The sequence below is a fragment of the Chelonoidis abingdonii genome, chromosome 8, assembly GCF_003597395.2.
Source record: "Chelonoidis abingdonii isolate Lonesome George chromosome 8, CheloAbing_2.0, whole genome shotgun sequence".
Taxonomy (NCBI): Eukaryota; Metazoa; Chordata; order Testudines; family Testudinidae; genus Chelonoidis; species Chelonoidis abingdonii.
The window spans coordinates 68,975,470-68,994,130 of record NC_133776.1 but is presented as its reverse complement, the minus strand read 5'-3'; the positions used below and the strand labels follow the sequence as shown (position 1 = coordinate 68,994,130).

Below are 18,661 nucleotides of genomic sequence, written 5' to 3'. Positions count from 1 at the left end.
TGCTGAGCTTCAATTCATCTGCAAATTTGACACCATCAGCTCAGGGTTGAACAAAGACTATGAATGGCTTGCCAACTACAGAACCAGTTTCTCCTCCCTTGGTTTTCACACCTCAACTGCTAAAACAGGGCCTCATCTTCCCTGATTGAACTAACCTCGTTATCTCTAGCTATTTTCTAGGTATTATTGATGGGTTCTTGGTAATCCTTTAGTGGACATATTAGACCCATACATTATGGGGGGGTTGGGGGAAAGTGTCTTAACACTTGACTAGTAAAAGCGTTGCTAGTTGTGTTTAAAATGAATTACATGAAGCACAAAAGGGGCTTTGTATAGCAATTAGTTTTCAGTGATATTCATTCTTCTATAAAATCTATATAGTTCTTTATATGTTCTTTTTCTGGCTTTCCCTCTACTTGTTTTATTGTCATTAATTTTTCTGCTTGGATGTTGTAGCTCATATTAGTCATCCAAAAATAATTCAGCAAAGTCATACAAAATATTTAAAAGAAAACCTGTGAAACCACAGAAATATTTAAATAGCTGCAAAGGAGGAATATAAAAACTCCAGAGCAAAGCTAGTACGAGTTCAGGCTGAAATTCTAATCGAACATTGTCCCAGATGTGCTACTTTGTGCACTGTCACACTTCTGAAACTTTTGTAATACTAGGTCATTACAAAATATATCCAAAAGTAATGTTTTTTTTAGCTTGCCTTTTTGTTTCTGTGATTGTGATTTTCAGAAGAGCCAAACATTCACAGCTCCTATTGAAGTCATTGAGAGATGTAGGTGCTCAGAACTTCTGGAAATCAGGCATTACATTTATGTATAATACAAAAATTGCTCCCCAATAAACATTTTTATATTCTCTAGTTCAGCTCAGAGCAGACTTCTACAATCAAATTGGAAAGCTTGAAAAACAGACTTTATCATGAAAATTTTGATCATGTGCTATAATTAAACTTCATTATCTGAAATTTTGAATCTCCTGAGAGAGGGTGCCATTGTCGGTACAGTGAGGATATCATTCAGTTAAGAGTATGGAATACATAATTGAATAATACATTTAGCTATTATAAACTATGAAATCATTGCATAAAAATGACAGAGGCAGGCAGATGAATACTGACCTGCATATTTTCTCTCTTGTTGCCTTTAGCATTAAGGGAGAAAATGGTGAGGTGCTTCATCATTATATTGTTATATAGTTCATAGACATATTTTGCTTGACCTTCACCTGATTATGTTTTAGCAATCTACAGATATAAAAAATATTTCCTCACTGTGTTCCTAAACTATCTGAATTTCAAGTATATTTTAGAAATAGCAAATGGGTCATCAGTTATTCAAACCTGGCAACAACTCTCAAAGCTGTTTCGTTATTAAGTTTCCGTAGGGAAACTGAAGTGTAATGACACACTTATTTTCCAGCATGGGGCGGTAGTCACTATTCAGTTGTATAGCGTTGTTTGCCATCAAACAGTGATAATGAATCAAATTGACAAAACACCACCAAATGCAGAATCGGGTGCTTAATATTTTTCACTTGTTTTATATGCTTCGTTTCCTAACTTGGCAGGGGAGGGGCGGGAGGAATGATGCCCAACCAGTCCCTGTACTGAGTTGTTTTCTTTATTTCCCTTAACCACAGAGCAGATATTTGGAAATGTACAGGTCTTTAGTGGATCCATAAAAGCAGGTTTGCAGAAATTCACAAGAAACCCTCTGAAGAGTTATAACAAAAAGTAGTATTTTCCATATTTAATAATGATTCCATGTCTTCCTATGACAATTCCAAAGTGTGTTCTGTACAGTGACAATCCTTCAAACAGCAGGTACATTCTGAACATAATGAATGGGAAAATAGTAGATAAAAAAATCAGAATTCTTTATTTTTGCCTGTGCTGCTTTGGAATCCCACACTGACTGTTGCTTACTTCATCTGAGTGTCAGTTTATTTACTCCAGTTCGCGCTTTGATTCTTTGTTCTCCGGGCAGTAGAGCAAGAAGCTTGCCACAGCAGATATTTTAGGAGTAGGCTGTCTTGCCCCTTACTTCCCCACAGACCTCAGTTTACCTCCTCAGTGGTGCCTTCTTTTCACTTGGAATTGCATGGTCATCTGTAGTATAATTCCTCCTGCCCACCTCTGTTAAAATGCACTCATTTTTATCTTCTTGTAACCACAAACTTCAAAAAACCAAGTGTGAAAAGGAAAATTTCCCAATGGAATTTGTCTCTAGCTTCATTCTTTTATTTCAGAGTCTCCTATAACAAGTAGCTGTGAGGAGCTATCAGAGTAACTTTTTTTTTAATTGTTTTCACAGGGATGGGTTCTTCAGGGGCCTCCAACGGGCTTCTTTTCCCCCTTGTCCAGTTGCATTGGCTGGTCAGAGGGAGAAGGAAAGATGCTAGTACTCTGATCTCTGTTCATTATATACTTCACACTCCCTGCAAATGTGACCACAATTTTGATTGTTCTTCCTACCCCACCTCCAGTCTGTGGTGGCGAGGCAAATTACCAGATTTTTGTGTGTTTGATTGCTAGGGCATTACAAATAGGTCTTACGTTTAGGTTTGAAATTGGTGAGATTCCTGATATCTTCAGGAAGGAATTCTGTGAACATGGACAGGCTACTGTGAAACCTGTCTCCAGCTCTTGCCAATCTTTTACTTGCTTTGATTATCCCTGTCATTCCTTCAAATATGCAATGTCAGCGTTACTGAACACATGGCAGCTCAGACCCAAATTGCAGAGAGATTTAGAAAACTAGGACCATGTTCTTGAACTTGAAGTAAAGCTCCCCTCAAAGCTGGACCTGCAATTTTTGTTCTTTGAACTTGACTTCCCTATCCCCATTTCTGATTTATGTATTATATGAAAGAAACCAATAGACCCCAAGGTAGCAGAGGTGATTTTCCCATCACAGGCATATAGCGATTCCCAATCACACTTTGTACTCACTGGGTGATAATTATTATTGTATGCTTGACAGTGTACAGTAGTGTGTCATGTATATCCACCAGTTGCTTAATTTGGTGAGCTTCTTCAGGACTTTGGTAAAATGCCAGCAAATGATAGTCATTTTGTAGGTTTCCGAGTATGAAGCTCATTGACGAAATGACCGAACATTTCTTTTCACCTCTCTTCCCATGGCAGCTGGGAGCTGCAAAGTAACCATATTTCCCAAAGAGAAAACGGGACACCCTCAGCCACTTACTCGAGGTGTCCCCCTCCCTCCACGCAAGGCTGTTGCTCCTCACTGGAACCCTGAGAAGGACCCCCTCACGAGTCTGTCACATGTCGCTGGAACCTTGCAGGGGCCCCCTGTCATTTCTGTCGCCTGTCACTGGAACCCTGCCAGGGTCCTGCTGGCTGCCAGCTCCAGAGTCCTGCAGCCCCTGGAGCTGAAGCAGAGAATGTTGGAGGTCTCTGGAAGTCATGGATTCCCTGACTTCCATGACCTCTGTGACATAAATGTAGCCTTACTTATATATCTTTCTGTGTCTAAACACTTACTTATTTGCCTGCATGTTGGTCTTCCATGTCATAGTAACAAGAGAATCAGACAGCAGTTTTAATATGGCAGCTCAACTGATTTAAAAATGAGCAGTTTCTCCAAAGGGAAAAAACTAATGTAGCAGACACATGACGTTTTAAAGTGAAAGGTCCTAATTAGCTGAATAATCCGTTAATGGAAGCTCCACTTCCCTACCTCTTAGTGCTTTGAGAGAGAACATTCTTCTTGTATGGCTTGTTTAACTGAATGCTTATATTTGAGGTTACTTTAGAGTTATTTGGTGAGAAATCATGCAATGTGTAATACTATATTATCTAATAAAATTCATTTTTTTTTAAATTTCAGTTACTGAACCTTTTATTTTATGTTCTGTCTGAAGGTTAAGTGTAGTTGAAAACTAGAAGGAAACAGATGGCTTTTTAAATCATCTCTTATTATTTTTGCTGCTGTTATTATTCTAAACTAAAATAATGCCACTTCAAACATTCTAGTCTGGTACTCAAAAATTCTCAGACTCTGATTTAAAAGCAGTTGCCATCTGCAGTAATATTAAAATAAGAGAAGGAAGTAGACTGAAGGGTATATAAAATGCATGTACTAAACACTTTATCTGTGACCTAATAAAATAAAAATCTCAAAGCTTTACTGTGGATAATGTATGGAATGTTACATAGCTGGTGATCAGATACAGTTGTGTTATTAGCTTGGTGGAGTATTTTCTAGCCTAAGGAATGAAACAGCTAATGAAACAAATACCCTCTTTTCCCTACATGCCCCAAAATAGAAATCATGTTTCTGTGGAACATGTGGAATTTGTCTAGAAACCTAGCAAAATCAAGGCTGAAAATTAAGCAAAAACCACAGCAAAGACAGCAAAACATTCATCAGAGGTGTAGCTGTGTTAGTCTGTATCCATAAAAACAACGAAGAGTCCTGTGGCATCTTAAAAACTAACAGACTTATTTGAGCATAAGCTTTCGTGGGGAAAAAAAAACCACTTCATGGACCCAAAACATTCATGGAAGTAGTCATTTTACAGTTTGCTTGGGACAGTAGAAGTCCTTAGCCCAGATGTTTAAAGAGGTAGCCAGATATGCCTCTTATCTGACATGATACTAAACATGACATTGCAGCTGTAGGTAGGTGTGTTTAACATCCTAAACCTTACTGGAGCCAGACAAAATAGATGACTGGTTGTCGTTACTTGTCATCCTTGCACTTAAGGAGACAGTATATAAAACCTACAACAGTCCTCTTCAGCTGAGCAATAACTCAAGTTTCCATCGCTGTCTTGCTACATGAAAACTATGCTTAGTGCTCATGCACACATCTGAAAAGGAGGTGCTTAAACTCAGTCAGTGTTCTACCATGGGAAAGTGACATAGAGTGGAACAGGGCACCACCCAAAAGAATTTGTGGTAGAGACAAACAGAGACACTGGCAAATAAAACTCCCTTCACTTGTTGCTTGAGCAATCATCTTCAAAACATATAATCTTAACAGTCAAGAAAAGGCAGTACACTGACATCAATGGCAAAACTTCCATCGACTTCAGGTTTTAAACTCAAGGCTGTGTTAGGAAAAGAAGTTTGTTGAGTTATAATAACAATACTGTTATCTATCATTTTAATAGTTTTGTAGTTTCAGATTTTGCATCTCAGTTTCTTATTCTTCAAATGATGCATGCAAGTTCACTTTTTTGGTGATAATTGTTATTGGCTTTAAGTATTTTGGGGTGATTTATGCTTGTTGATAATATAGCTCTAATTTTTGAGGGAATATAACAGTGTATGTAACTCTGTAGTTCCTCACATCTTTAATATGTTGCTTTATTTTCTGTAAGGTGATGAGTTAACTCATGGTAAAAATATGCCCTTGAAATTCCATTACAGCAACACACTGGCCAAAACATAGAGTGAGTGTTGTAGTTCAACTGCACAGTTTTGGGTAGGCAGATAGAGAACAGGCCATGAATAGGAACTCAGCAGAGCCTTGTGCAAAGAGTCAAACTTCATGGCGGGCAGTTCCATGGACCATGGCTGTTACTGAAGCCCAAGGGCTGTAGTAGTGGCTGCAGAAGTGTCCCTTTTCCTACCCACTGGATTGGAAGAAGAAGAATTCCATTCTCCCAGTCCTCACACAGCTTATTTTGTTAAGGGGAGGATAGAAGAAACTTGTAGAATTGTGTAGGCTAATATATTTTTATTTCCCTAAGAGAAATTTGCTGAGTAAGTTGTTCAGGACAGTGACTCACAGCCACTGATGTGTGTACCTCAAAGGTAATTCAGGCTTTAATAAGAAATTCTCTAGTCTGTGTGAAACCCTCAATCCAGGAATGTGCCATTGCTGCCCACAAATGTGCTAGGCCCCAATGCATTGTCAATGCCAACCTCTCATTCATTTGTGTATATCCTAATTTTTAGTGGAGACAGAGCTACTCCAAATCAGTCTTATGTAAAATGTGAGTTTGTAGCAGTCCAAGCTCCACTGTGGGTAAATTGTGGACGACTGAATTGGAAAGCAGTAGACATTGCTGATACATATGTACCTAAGAAAGCTCACAACCTCTAGTTTAGGGTTAGCATGGAATTTTTTACTATTTTAAAAATGTGATTAGTTTATACTACATTAAGATGCACCTTTTCCCCCCATCTTACTGATTTATATTTTTTTATGTCAATGGATGTTAGAAACAAGCAGGAAAAAACATTATGTAGCACTCCATAAAACACAAAGAGCAACCTGAACATTTCAAGACCTTATAAAGAAAATGTGCAGTTTAAGTTGTCTTATCTTTTTTTCCTGATAAGAATTATACATAGAGCGTATAGGCAGGGCACAGTGGAACATAAGTACTAGTGGCAAAAACTCACCATAAATAGCCCATTTACTTCTTCAATGTAGTGTTTTTTATGCCCAGATTTCTGTTGTAAACAAACTTTGGGGGTGTCTCATCCACCTTGTAATCTAACCAGTTTTCCTCTTTTCTTTTCTTTTTTGCTTTGCTTTGTTTGCAGATAATAGTGATTTTATTTTTTGTTTGTTTGGCCTTCTAGCATTTTGACATACTACTTATACCTCTAAAGTATCATGTCAATGATAGACAAAGAGGTTATATTTTTGTTTGTACATCTATGGAATTTTTTTCTTCTGTAACAATTTATATACTGCATAACACTCAGTATTAAGTTTAAAAATGTAGAAAATGCCAGGATTAGACCAAAAGGGTGCTCCAAGTTGGACACACAGTTTATCAATAAACACAGTTCTTATTTCAAACCTTAGAGTGTCTCACTCATTAAGTTGTAGCAGTAATGTACATCCAGCAGGAACACGTATCTTCGATGTACCAGGAAGCTTTATATGGAATAAATCTTACTTGCTCATTTCCCCTCATTCCAAAAAATATTTGCATATGATTTGCAGCAGGGCTGACTCCATGCTTTTTGCCACCCCAAGCAGCAAAAAGAAAAAAAAAAAAAAAAAAAGGAGGAGGAAAAAAAAGCTGTGATCCCAATCTGCAGCTCTACCACTGCCGCTTCAGTCTTCGGCAGCAATTCAACGGTTGGTCCTTTACTCCAAGAGGCAGTGAGGGACCCGCTGCCGAAGACCCAGACGTGCCGCCCCTCACCGATGGCCACCCCAAGCAGCTGCTTGCTGGGCTGGTGCCTGGAACCAGCCCTGATTTACAGTAAAATTAGTCTTAAAAGCCATTGGAAGTCTTTGAAAATGGAATTGATATGTTTGAGATGATTTGGAAATATACATTGCCTAGAAAGAGGTGGTCTCTTTTGGATGGACTTCTTTATGTTGTTGTTAGAATGCTGTGTTTAAGTGAGGGGTTTGATTCCCTCACTTAGTTACAAACAAGGAAAATTCAAGCAAAATATTAGAACCTTTTTTGACAGAGCACTTTTCACTTTGGTATTGCATTGCATGAGGTTTCTAAGATTGCATAGGTTTTTGAGGTATCACCAATACATAAGTATAATGGAAATGTTAAGAATTGAGTTTCAGCCTGGATTTCCTTACCTTTATTCCTGGGTGTCACAACTTGATTACTTCTCTGTCAGATTGTTTTGGTTTGTGGGTTGAGTGTTTTTTTTATGTACAGCACAGCAGTTTATTCAACTGAAGTTCTGGGTCAGAGGAACTTGTTTAACCATGGGCTACCAGTTTTAAAGGTAGTGTGTGCCTGATCTTAAAACAACAAAAGAGAGAAGTGTATTGAAGCTGTTAATAACCGTTGAGGAAAAAATGGGGAAGCTCTCTCTCGATTCTTCCCTTAATAACATGTGTTAACCAATACATATTCTCAGATATGGTTTTCTGAAAATAGATTATATTGTGTTTACATATAAAATGACTTCCTTTCATTTGAAGTGATAATTATACCAAATTTCTAATGAAAGCTATTGTGAAGGTCAAGTGGATCTCTACTTGATTTCTAGTTGCTCTTCAGTTACTAATAAATATGTGCAGTATACTTCAGTATACAACAGACTTGTGACATTTTAAACAATGGAAGGATACTGTGCATTCTTAAGTCCTGTAAACATCCCTACCATTTCATTCCCAATCTGCTTTGAAGGAGAGATTGACAATTTTTATATCATGTCTAATTCTTTGTTGTTTATATCACTCATGTTTTCCACCACATCGGAGGACAGTGTGTGTTTCTTTTTTGAACCTCTGACTTCAGATTAATGAGAACGTCTTATTGACAGCTTCAGGGTTAATTTAAAGTATCCATTTGCACTAGATATTTTATGTTCATTGTTGTAAATGTTGCACATTTCAAGTAGTGATTCTCAAATATAGTCCAGCAAGCCACTTCTGCCACAGATGTAAAGCATCTAGTCTTTCTTTAGGCAGTAACCCTTGTCTTGTTATGCTTGATGCTTCCTGCTAGTCGAGAGCTCTTCGGATGTCAAGAAGTTTTTTTTTAAAACCAACTAACCTTTAAAAGGAAAAAAAAAGTGAAAAATTTTCACCTTTCAGCACCCTAAATTGCTACTTTGTCTTTATTTTGGGGATATTTGGTGTAAATTCAATAATGGTCAAAATTGGAGCTACAATAAACACACAGAAGGATGTAATCAAACCACAAAGTAAGAGATTAGTTCAATAGTTGGCTGTGGGTGATGAGATGCAATTCAGTGCAAATGGATATAAAATCATACGCCCCTGGAGAGTACACTGACATTGCAGAAGCAAAATGGGGCTCAGCAGTCATTGCATTATGGCAGGATTGTTTCATCTTGTCTCTATTACTGTCTAGTGTTACTTTTTTCAGGTAACTAAGCAGGAAGATCTTCACCATTAGACAAGAGGCCATAACAAGGGGAAGTTTGCAAACCAGTGATGAAATGTTCCTGAGTACGTATAATTCTCCCCCACCCCAATAAAATCAGTAAGTATCAGGTTGGATTATAGAGCAATAGCGATTAAATGAGAATATCATCTTAATTCTTGTGCTATTTTGTTGTTTGTTTTAACACTGAGATGGTTATATTTGCATGATCTTCCTTAACACAAACTTACAGCTTTACTAAGAGCGCCCAAGACCAGTATGAAAAGTTGTCCAACATGCATAACAACATGACCAAGTTATATGAGAATTTGGGAGAGTACTTTACCTTTGATCCCAAAGCAACAACTATAGAGGAATTTTTTGGTGATCTAAGCAACTTCCGAACTATGTTCTTGGTAAGTGAAGACTGACAAAAAAAATGATACAACATTATTGTTTTTTGCTTCAAACTTTTCTGTTTTGTTTTTTCCCCCAAGTGCTCATTGATATAATAGACTGTGTGTTTTGATCATATAACAGAGAATGACAGATTATTTTCTCATTGAGAGCTATTGATTTGCAGGCTTCTGTTCCAACCTGATCCATTTGGCTTTGATTCTTATTTAGGGATGCATATAAAATGTTATTTTCCCTGTTTGAAAAACAAACTGAGAAAAAATACCACACATTTAACAAATGCGCAAAAAACTACATGAAATCAGGTAAGTCCATGTTTGAAAATTATTAATTAAAAAACCTGCATGGTTGTCACTGGTGATGCCAACATTTGCATCATTCTGAAATCTAGAGACAAAGCTTTTTGGTAGAATATTGCAGTTTAGGAGGAAAAAATCTAGAAACCTTCAAAATAAGGTTTATATCTCTGATTAATGGAATCCCCCAAAGCTCCTTTGGTTCCTAAATTCTATAATTCCAGCCAACCAATGTGTCTGACCTGTTTTTTTATTTTTTTTATTTTTTTTTTTTCAAAATAACATGTAAGTAGGGAATCCAGTAGGGAAAAGAGATGGCCAGAACATCACACTGTGTCTCCAGGGAATAGTCAAATCGCCTTGACTTATCAAAACTACTTAGCCATTTACCACACAGCTGTAGAATGCAGGTCCATATAGACCCATATTGCCAGAAACAAGCTTTAATTCATTAACTATCAGGATTTTCAGTATAGTGGATTCAAACTGCTCTTAAAGCATAACTTTAGTACATAAACTTAATTTTTTAAAAACTTTAACTATAGCACATTTTAATTATTTGTAATACCCTTAAAATTGTTCATTTTCCTAAGTCATTCATGCAATGCTGTTATAACAGAAAGTTACCACTAGCACATCAGTATAAAGATTGGTCACGAACAACAGCAAGTATAATGAGATATACCCATTCATCTATTTTTCCTGAAATCCCATGATAAAATTTTGAAATGTGGCAGCTTAAAGTTGGGCACCTGAAATAAGTAATTCTCCTCAAATAGTACAGTAGCTAGAGGAAAAGTATCTGATCTGGAGATTGTATTCAGATTAACAAGGTTAAGCATTATGGCCGAAATCTGTCCCCAGATGTGTGTATGTAACTCCCGTGAAACTATATAGGACTTCATTGGATATTTGCTCTTGCATTTCCTAGAAGTCACATTACAGTGGGAAATCCCATTTTTATTTTGTTTAAACCCTTCTACTTAATCTTTCTTCAGACTTACTGGATATGTAGACATAGAATGTCTTTTTACTCTTCAGTGCTTAGCAGTGAATTTCTGGAAAATACATTATAATTGATTTGTCTTTTTATCCTTCAGAAGTTTTAAACCAAGTGGTTAGTTCTACAAAAGCATGTGGCTTTCGAGGGAACTCTAATGGGAAAAAGAAAATTGTGATATTTGTATTTTCAGTTGGGAGAAGAGAGAATTAAAATAAGCTGTTCTAAACTCTACCAAGAATAAAAATGTAAAAAAATGTGACCTTTCCCACTGAACTGAAAATAGAAAAAAAACTATTATATAGCTTCACTAATCCAGGAGGAGCTGAAAATGTCCTTAATTCATGTATAAAGTGTGGTTCTTCTCTGAAAAGTAATTCTGTAAGAATCTTATTTTAGAGTTCCATGTTTTTCTCACTGATATACATATCAAAGATGTTCATTTTGCATGAAAAAAGATCTCTCAAATACAGCCCCTATAAACTCCACCCATGATCATAGAGTTGAGCTGGGGTCTTTCCTTCTCAGTCGTCATTTCTAGTAATAAAGACTCAGCAGGCCTCAGACTTGTCCTTCAGTTATATTCGTCCTATCTCACTTTTCAAATTATGAATCCTCCTGCCTCCTCCCATGACACCTGTGGGAAACACATTTTCTTCAGTTGTTTTGCATGGATGTAACTGATTTGATTATGTTGGTAATAAATGGAATAGAGTCCTCCAGCTCACTCCATCTTGACACTGGCTGTAAAATGCTAATATGGTAAGAAGCAGTAATAAAAGGCACTTTTGTTCCTGAAATCAGCAGATCTGTCTGTAAATGTACCCATGTGCAGGAAGCAGATCTATTTAGTGTAAAGGTGCATTTTTACACATCCCTTTTTCAGAGTAGTATGGCACTTTATAAAAAGAAATGACTGCAAAACTTATGTTCAGTTATTAATTTTATCCAGTACACTTTTTCTTTTCCTGTTTTGCCAGTGTACATTAATGTAACACCATTACTAATAATGTTGTATTTATTAATGAATAATTAAAATATAATATATGTGTATTATATTATAACTTCTGTAAACAAATTTGAGAACAAGCAAAAAAAGTTAAATTTATATCTAAGGAAAGAGAGAGACTACCTAACTCATAACAAAGGTGTAATATGAGCTAAAGACCTATTTAATTATTTTTTAGAAAGCCATAATGGGTGATCATTTCTGTGTGGAAGTCATTTTAAAGGGGAATAATGAAGAGCAAAGAGATAAAAATATCAACTGAAAATAAGTCTTTGTTTCGTTCCAGTTAATGACAAAACTACCATTGACTTGTTTCTGGGCTGAATTTCACCCTTAGTGCCACATCCTCCATTCTCTGCTCACCCAAAACTCCCATTGATTCTAAATGCAGGATTTAGTTTACTTTACAACAGCATCTTGGATATTTTGTAGTCTTACCCATATAGGAAATATGTATTCTGTGTTGTAATTCAAATCAAAGTGTATATTATTTTTATTACAAATATTTGTACTGTAAAAATGATAAGAAATAGTATTTTTCAATTCACCTCATACAAGTAATATAGTGTAATCTTTGTCTTGAAAGTGCAACTTTAAAATGTAGATTTTTTTGTTACATAACTCAAACACTCAAAAACAAAACTGTCAAACTTCAGAGCCTACAAATCCACTCAGTCCTACTTCTTGTTCAGCCAGTTGCTAAGACAAACAAGTTTGTGTACATTTACAGGAGATAATGCTGCCCTCTTCTTATTTACAGTGTCACCAGAAAGTGAGAACAGGTATTCGCATGGCACTTTTGTAGCCAGCCTTGCAAGATATTTATGTGCCAGATATGCTAAATATTTGTATGCCCCTTCATATTTCAGCCACCATTCCAGAGGACGTGCTTCCATGCTGCTGATGCCATTTTTTTAAAAAAAGTGTTAACTAAATTTGTGACTGAACTCCTTGGGGGAGAACTGTATGTCTCCTACTCTGTTTTACCCCCATTTTGCCATCTGTTGCATGTTATAGAAGTCTGATGATGACCCAGCACATTTTGTTCATTTTAAGAACACTTTCATTGCAGATTTCACAAAACACAAAGAAGGTACTGTAAATATGCGGACTCACCCTGCGGCCCCTCCTGCTGGTGACTTCTGAGAATTAGCTCATTCCAGCTCTGGATTGCCCTCTGTAGGCCGGTGATCCAACTGTCCTCTGGCCCCATGTCCCTCCCAGGACCCCGGTGCCCCTTTCCCTGGGTGCTGCCCACTGGCAGGAACCCCTCAGTCTTAGGGTCTCCCTTCCCCCACCCACTGTTCTCATATCGTCTCGGTATAAGGCTACTGCCAGTCATCGTCTAGCCCCATGCACTGGGGCAGACTGCAGTATCAGTCTACTCATCACTGGCAAGGTTGAGTTTGGACCTGCTGCCTTGACCTACCCCTGGGCTGCCCTCTGCAACCCCCTGTACCTATTGGCCTTGTGCTAGGTTGCAGCCTGGGGCTTTCCAGGCTGGAGCTCCTCAGCTCCTCTGTCTTTCCCCAGCCCTGCTTCACTCAAGTACCCTGTGTCTAGCTCCCTGCAATCAGGCCCGTCTCCCTCTACAAACAGAGAGAGACTCCTGTCTGCCCCCGGCTTCCAGCCTCTTTATACAGGCCAGCTGTGGCCTGATTGGGGCGTGGCCCAGCTGCAGCCACTTCTCAATCATACAGTTTAGCAGCTCCCAGCCACACCTTCCCCAGGGCTGTTTTAAGCCCTTCAGGGCAGGAGCAGGGTAACCATCCTGCTACAGGTACCAATACCTGCCACCTCTCAAGGGTGAGGAGCCCCGGTGGGCCAGCCTATACTCTACCTTGGTCCCGAGGCCAGCCAGAGATATCAGCTGGCGGCTCCTTCATGGGGCCGTGAGCATGGGCGTGTATTTGGCGTGATTTACCCCTGCCCCAGACACCTGCCCATTCTGCGGCGTGAGGGAGACCCTGGCGCACGTTTACTCAGAGTGTGCCAGGTTGCAGCCCCTATACCGGCTTCTCACCAATATCCTGTTACGTTTCTGGCTGCACTTTTCCCCTCACCTCCTTCTTTATGCACTCCCTATCCGTGGCCTCACAAAGTCGCTGGACCTCCTGGTCAGCCTCCTCCTCGCCCTGGCTAAAATGGCCATCTACGCAACCAGGGAGAGGAGGTTGGCAAATGGAGACTCCTGTGACTGTGGGGCTTGTTGCCGGTCCTTAGTCCGTTCACGTATCTGGGGAGAGTTCCTCTGGGCGGCGTCCACTGGCTCCCTTGACTCCTTTGAGGAGCAGTGGACGCTGTCTGGGGTTCTATGCTCGGTGTCCCCGTCAGGTTCCCTTCTTATGACCCTTTGACCGCACTCCTGTCGCTGTTCTTTTATTAGTTGTCCCCCTGAATCAGTTGGGTTCTGAAGTCCTGTAGATCCTCCCCTTAGGCTGAGGGAGAGATTCTTTAGCAGTGGGCGGGCTTCCGCCTTCCCACTTCCCAGAAACCCAGTAGGTACAGGTACCAATATGAGATTTCTGAAGATAGCTACAGCACTCAACCCAATGTTTAAGAATCTGAAGTGCTTTCCAAAATCTGAGAGAGATGAGGTGTGGAACATGTTTTCAGAAATCTTAAAAAAGCAACATTCCATTGCAGAATCTACAGAACCCCCAAAAAATAAATCAACCTTCTGCTTGGCATCTTATTCAGACAATGAAAATGAGCATGCATCGCTCTGCAGTGCTTTGGATTGTTATCGAGCAGAACTCATCATCAGCATGGATTCATGTCCCGTGGAATGCTAGTTGAAGCATGAAGGGACATAAGAATCTTTAGTGCATCTGGCATGTAAATATCTTGTGATGCTAGCTACAACGGTGCCATGGGAATGCCTGTTCTCACTTTCAGGTGACATTGCAAACAAGAAGCAGGCAGCATTATCTCCTGCAAATGTAAACAAACTTGTTTCTCTGTTCAATTGGCTGAACAAGAAATAGGACTGAGTGGATTTGCAGGCTCTAAACTTTTACCCTGCTTTATTTTTTAATGCAGTTTTTTCTACACAATTCTACATTCATAAGTTCATCTTTCATGATAGAGATTGCTCTACAGTACTTGTATTAAGTGAATTGAAAAATATGATTTTTTATTTCTTTTACAGTGCAAATACTTGTAATAAAAAATAAATATAAAGTGAGCACTGTACACTTTTTATTCTGTGATGTAATTGAAATCAATATATTTGAAAATGTAGAAAACATCCAGAAATATTTAAATGGTATTCTATTATTATTTAACAGTGTGGTTAATTTTTTTAATCACTTGACAACCATATTTATTTATTTATCCCAATTTCACTATAATTCTTTGATTGACATTATATACATGTGTATAATTCACACATTTGCAAATGTTTCTCCTTGAATAAAAAAAGTGGTAAAATAAAAACTGTGCAGACTATTTCAATCACTTACATTGGCAGTCATTTTATACTTGCTGTATATGCACTGTGTTCCCTTTAAACATGATTCTGCCCTCAAATGTGTGCACACAAATCTTTGTGAGTATTTCTAAGGCAGTATTTGGCCTTAACAAATGTTAACCTCACCTGTTACATAATTTAATTAAATGTCCAGTGTAAACCAACAGTTATTGTATTGGAATGCTAAAGTCAGGTTTTATGGATTTTCCTTTAATACAAATAATACATACAAACTTGCACTACCTACAGGACAACCAAGAACAGGACGTTTTGTGCTACACACCGCACAAACATGGAGTAATAAACAATCCCTGCCCCAGTGAGCACTATTTTTAAGGGAATTAGGCACCTAATGGGAGTTAGGTGCATAATTCTATGTAAAAATCTGGTTCTTTAAGGCTTGTCTACAAAGACATTTAGTCTGCGGCAAATTGGGGTAAAGTTTCCATCTGGATGCTGTTGCTTTGCTTTCCTTAGTGTACCCTGCTTTGAAATGGGAGTAGATTGAAGTGTACTAAGGAACTTCAGCATGGGTCACAGGTCACTTGAAGGTTTAAACTAGTGTAAATGGTGGATTCTGTGTAACTTGAAATCTTTAAATCAGGATTTGGGGACTTCAGTAACTCAACCAGAAGTGACGGATCCAGAACAGGCGTGAGTGGGTGAGGTTCTGTGGCCTGCAGTGTGAAGAAGGTCAGACTAGATGATCATAATAATCTCTTCTGACCTTAAAGTCTATGAGTCTATGGATTGTTAGTGTGTGGCAGCAGAGTCCAGATCGATACTTAGTGTGTAGCATGCTAAGGCAGGGTAGATTTACACCCCAATTTGTTTCAAACTGAGTATGTCTATGTAGACAAGCCCTAAGTCTAAAGAGAGAAGAGAGATGAAGATTAGGGAGGAAAGGATGTAACACAAACAGAATGAACAGTGATTGTTAACTAACGTCATGTTAGTTTCATGATTTTTTGGGGATGTGGGACTTGGAGATCTTGTTGTTTAAATCCTTTGGTAGGATTGTATTGGAAGAGAATTAGCTGAATGGAAAGAGAGAGGTCATAAAAGGGAGGGAGGACAGGGCAAGTGAGAGAAGGCAAGCTACATGAGCATGGAGGAGAGGTGGAGCAAGGCTGAGGGTAAGAGCCTGGATGGAAGAGGGTTAGAGTAAACAGCCAATCTGCACAGGAGAGAGAATCACAGAAATGCATGGCTGGAAGAGGCCTTGAGGTCATCTAGTCCATCCCCCATGCTGAAGCAGGATTAAGAATACCTAAACCATCTCTGACCGGCATTTGTCTAACCTTTTCTTAAAAACCTGTAATGACGGGGATTTCACCACTCCTTTGATATCCTGTTTAATTCTTAACTGTTTTTATAGTTAGATTTTTTTTTCCTAATATCTACCCTAAATCTCCCTGGGTACAAACTTAGCTGATTTCTTCTTGTCCTACGCTCAGTGGTCATGGAGAACAATTGATCACCATCCTCTTTATAACAACATTTTACAAATTTGAAGTCTGTTACCATTCGCCTTCAGCTTTCTCCTGTGGACTAAACAAACCAAGTTCTTTCAATGTTTCCTTACATGTAATGCTTTCTAAACTTCTTTTGTTGTTGTTATTGTTGTTCTTGGCTTCCTTTGGGTTCTTTCCAGGTTATTCACATCCTTCTTAAAGTGAAGAGTCTGAAACTGGGCACAGTACAACCTCTGAGGTTTCACTAGTGCCACATCAAGCAAAAAATTAGTCCTTGTCCCTTACATGCGACACTGCTGTTAATACATCTCAGAATGACATTTGCTCTTTTTTGCAACATCATAATGTTGTTGACTTGCATTCAGTCTGTGATCCATTATAATACCTGGATCCTTTTCTGCCGGACTGCTGCCTGGGCAGTTATTCCCCATTTTGTAGTTGTGCATTTGATTTGTCCTTCCTAAATTCAGTGGTTTGGCAACGACCTTTATTGAATTTCATCTGCTTCGTTTCTGACCAATTCTCCAATTTATCAAGATCATTTTGAATTGTAATCTTGTCCTCCAAAGTGCTTGTAACCTCTCCAAGCTTGGTGTCATCTCCTCTCCATTATTCAAGTTGTTATAACAACAGTCAGGGTCAAAACTGTACAGAGCAGTCTGATGATATCCATGTCAGACAACCCCAGCTTAAACTGCACACAGCACTCTGATGTCATCATCAGTGTCAAACTGCTTCTTCATATGCTCCTCCCAGCTCAGATTTCTGGTTGCCTCCTCTCTTCAGTTTCTTCGTTTCTTTCCTCAAGACCACATATGGGGAGTTAAAAGAAGTTGCTTCATGAATACTAGTGCCCCCAGAAAAGGGAGAAGGATTCTCCGGACTTCTGGATCTGCAGGGCACTTCAGTTTGTAGATATATTGCATAACATGTCCCTCTAGTGTTCTCAGTTTATTTAGAGAAATGGATAGCTATATCTGTTCATAAACACTCAACAATACGTATATTTATTTGTAGATTTTGCTGCAGTGCGGCAGGAGAGCAGTGAATTGAGAATTTACTGCTCATAATAGCCCAATTTAACTGGTTACTTTCATTATAGTTGGTATGGCAACACCCATTTTTTCTATTTTGGTGCAAATAAGTGATGGTCAAATTAAAACCACCCTATATCGAAAACCTACCGACCGCTATGCCTACCTTCATGCCTCCAGCTTCCATCCCGGGCACATCACAAGATCCATTGTCTACAGCCAAGCACTGAGGTACAACCGCATCTGCTCTAACCCCTCAGACAGAGACCAACACCTACAAAATCTCCACCACCGACTTCTTCAAAACTAACAATATTCGCCGCACGGGAAATAGGGAAAAGAGATCACAGAGGCCAGACGGTGTACCCAGAAGCACTCCTACTGCAAGACAAAACCAAGAAAGACCAACAGACACTCCACTGGCCATCACAGTAACAGTCCCCAGCTAAAACCCCTCCAATTGCTCATCAGGAGTCTACAACCCATCCTGGACATGATCCCACCACTTTCACGGCCTTGGTGGGCAGGCCAGTTGCTCGCCCACCAGACAAATCTGCCGACCAGTGAAACATATTCTTAACCATAACTGCACACTGCACCATAGTAACTCTAGCTCAGGAAACCAAATCCATGCAACAACCTCGATGCCCAAGCTCTGCCCACATTCTACACCAGCGCTCGACCATCACAGGACCTAACCAGAATCAGCCACACCATCACCAGTCAATTCACACTGCACGTCCCAACAATGTAATAATACGCCATCATATGCCAGCAATGACCCTCTGCTATGTACGTCGACCAGGGACTGGACAGTCTGCTACGGAAAAGGATAAATGGAACAAATCAGATATTAGGAATGGCATATCAAACAAAACCTGTAGGAGAACACTCACCTTCCTGACCACGACTAATAGCAGACCTTAGGTGCGCCATCCTGCAGCAAAAAAACTTCAGGACCAGACTTCAAAGAGAAACTGCTGAGCTTCAGTTCATCTGCAAATTTGACACCATCAGCTCAGGATTAAACAAAGACTGTGAATGGCTTGCCAACTACAGAACCAGTTTCTCCGGCCTTGGTTTTCACACCTCAACTGCTAGAACAGGGCCTCATCCTCCTTGATTGAACTAACCTCGTTAGCTC

The 18,661-nt window shown here is 39.1% G+C and overlaps 1 protein-coding gene across 1 annotated transcript in view; it reads left to right on the top strand.

Annotated features, from left to right (window-relative positions):
* The window catches only part of DIAPH2 (diaphanous related formin 2), an 854,113-nt gene that overhangs the window by 622,113 nt on the left and 213,339 nt on the right, over positions 1-18,661 (top strand). Inside the window, 1 exon segment of the mRNA XM_075068735.1 lies at positions 9,067-9,230. Coding sequence (XP_074924836.1) covers positions 9,067-9,230 — 164 coding nt within the window.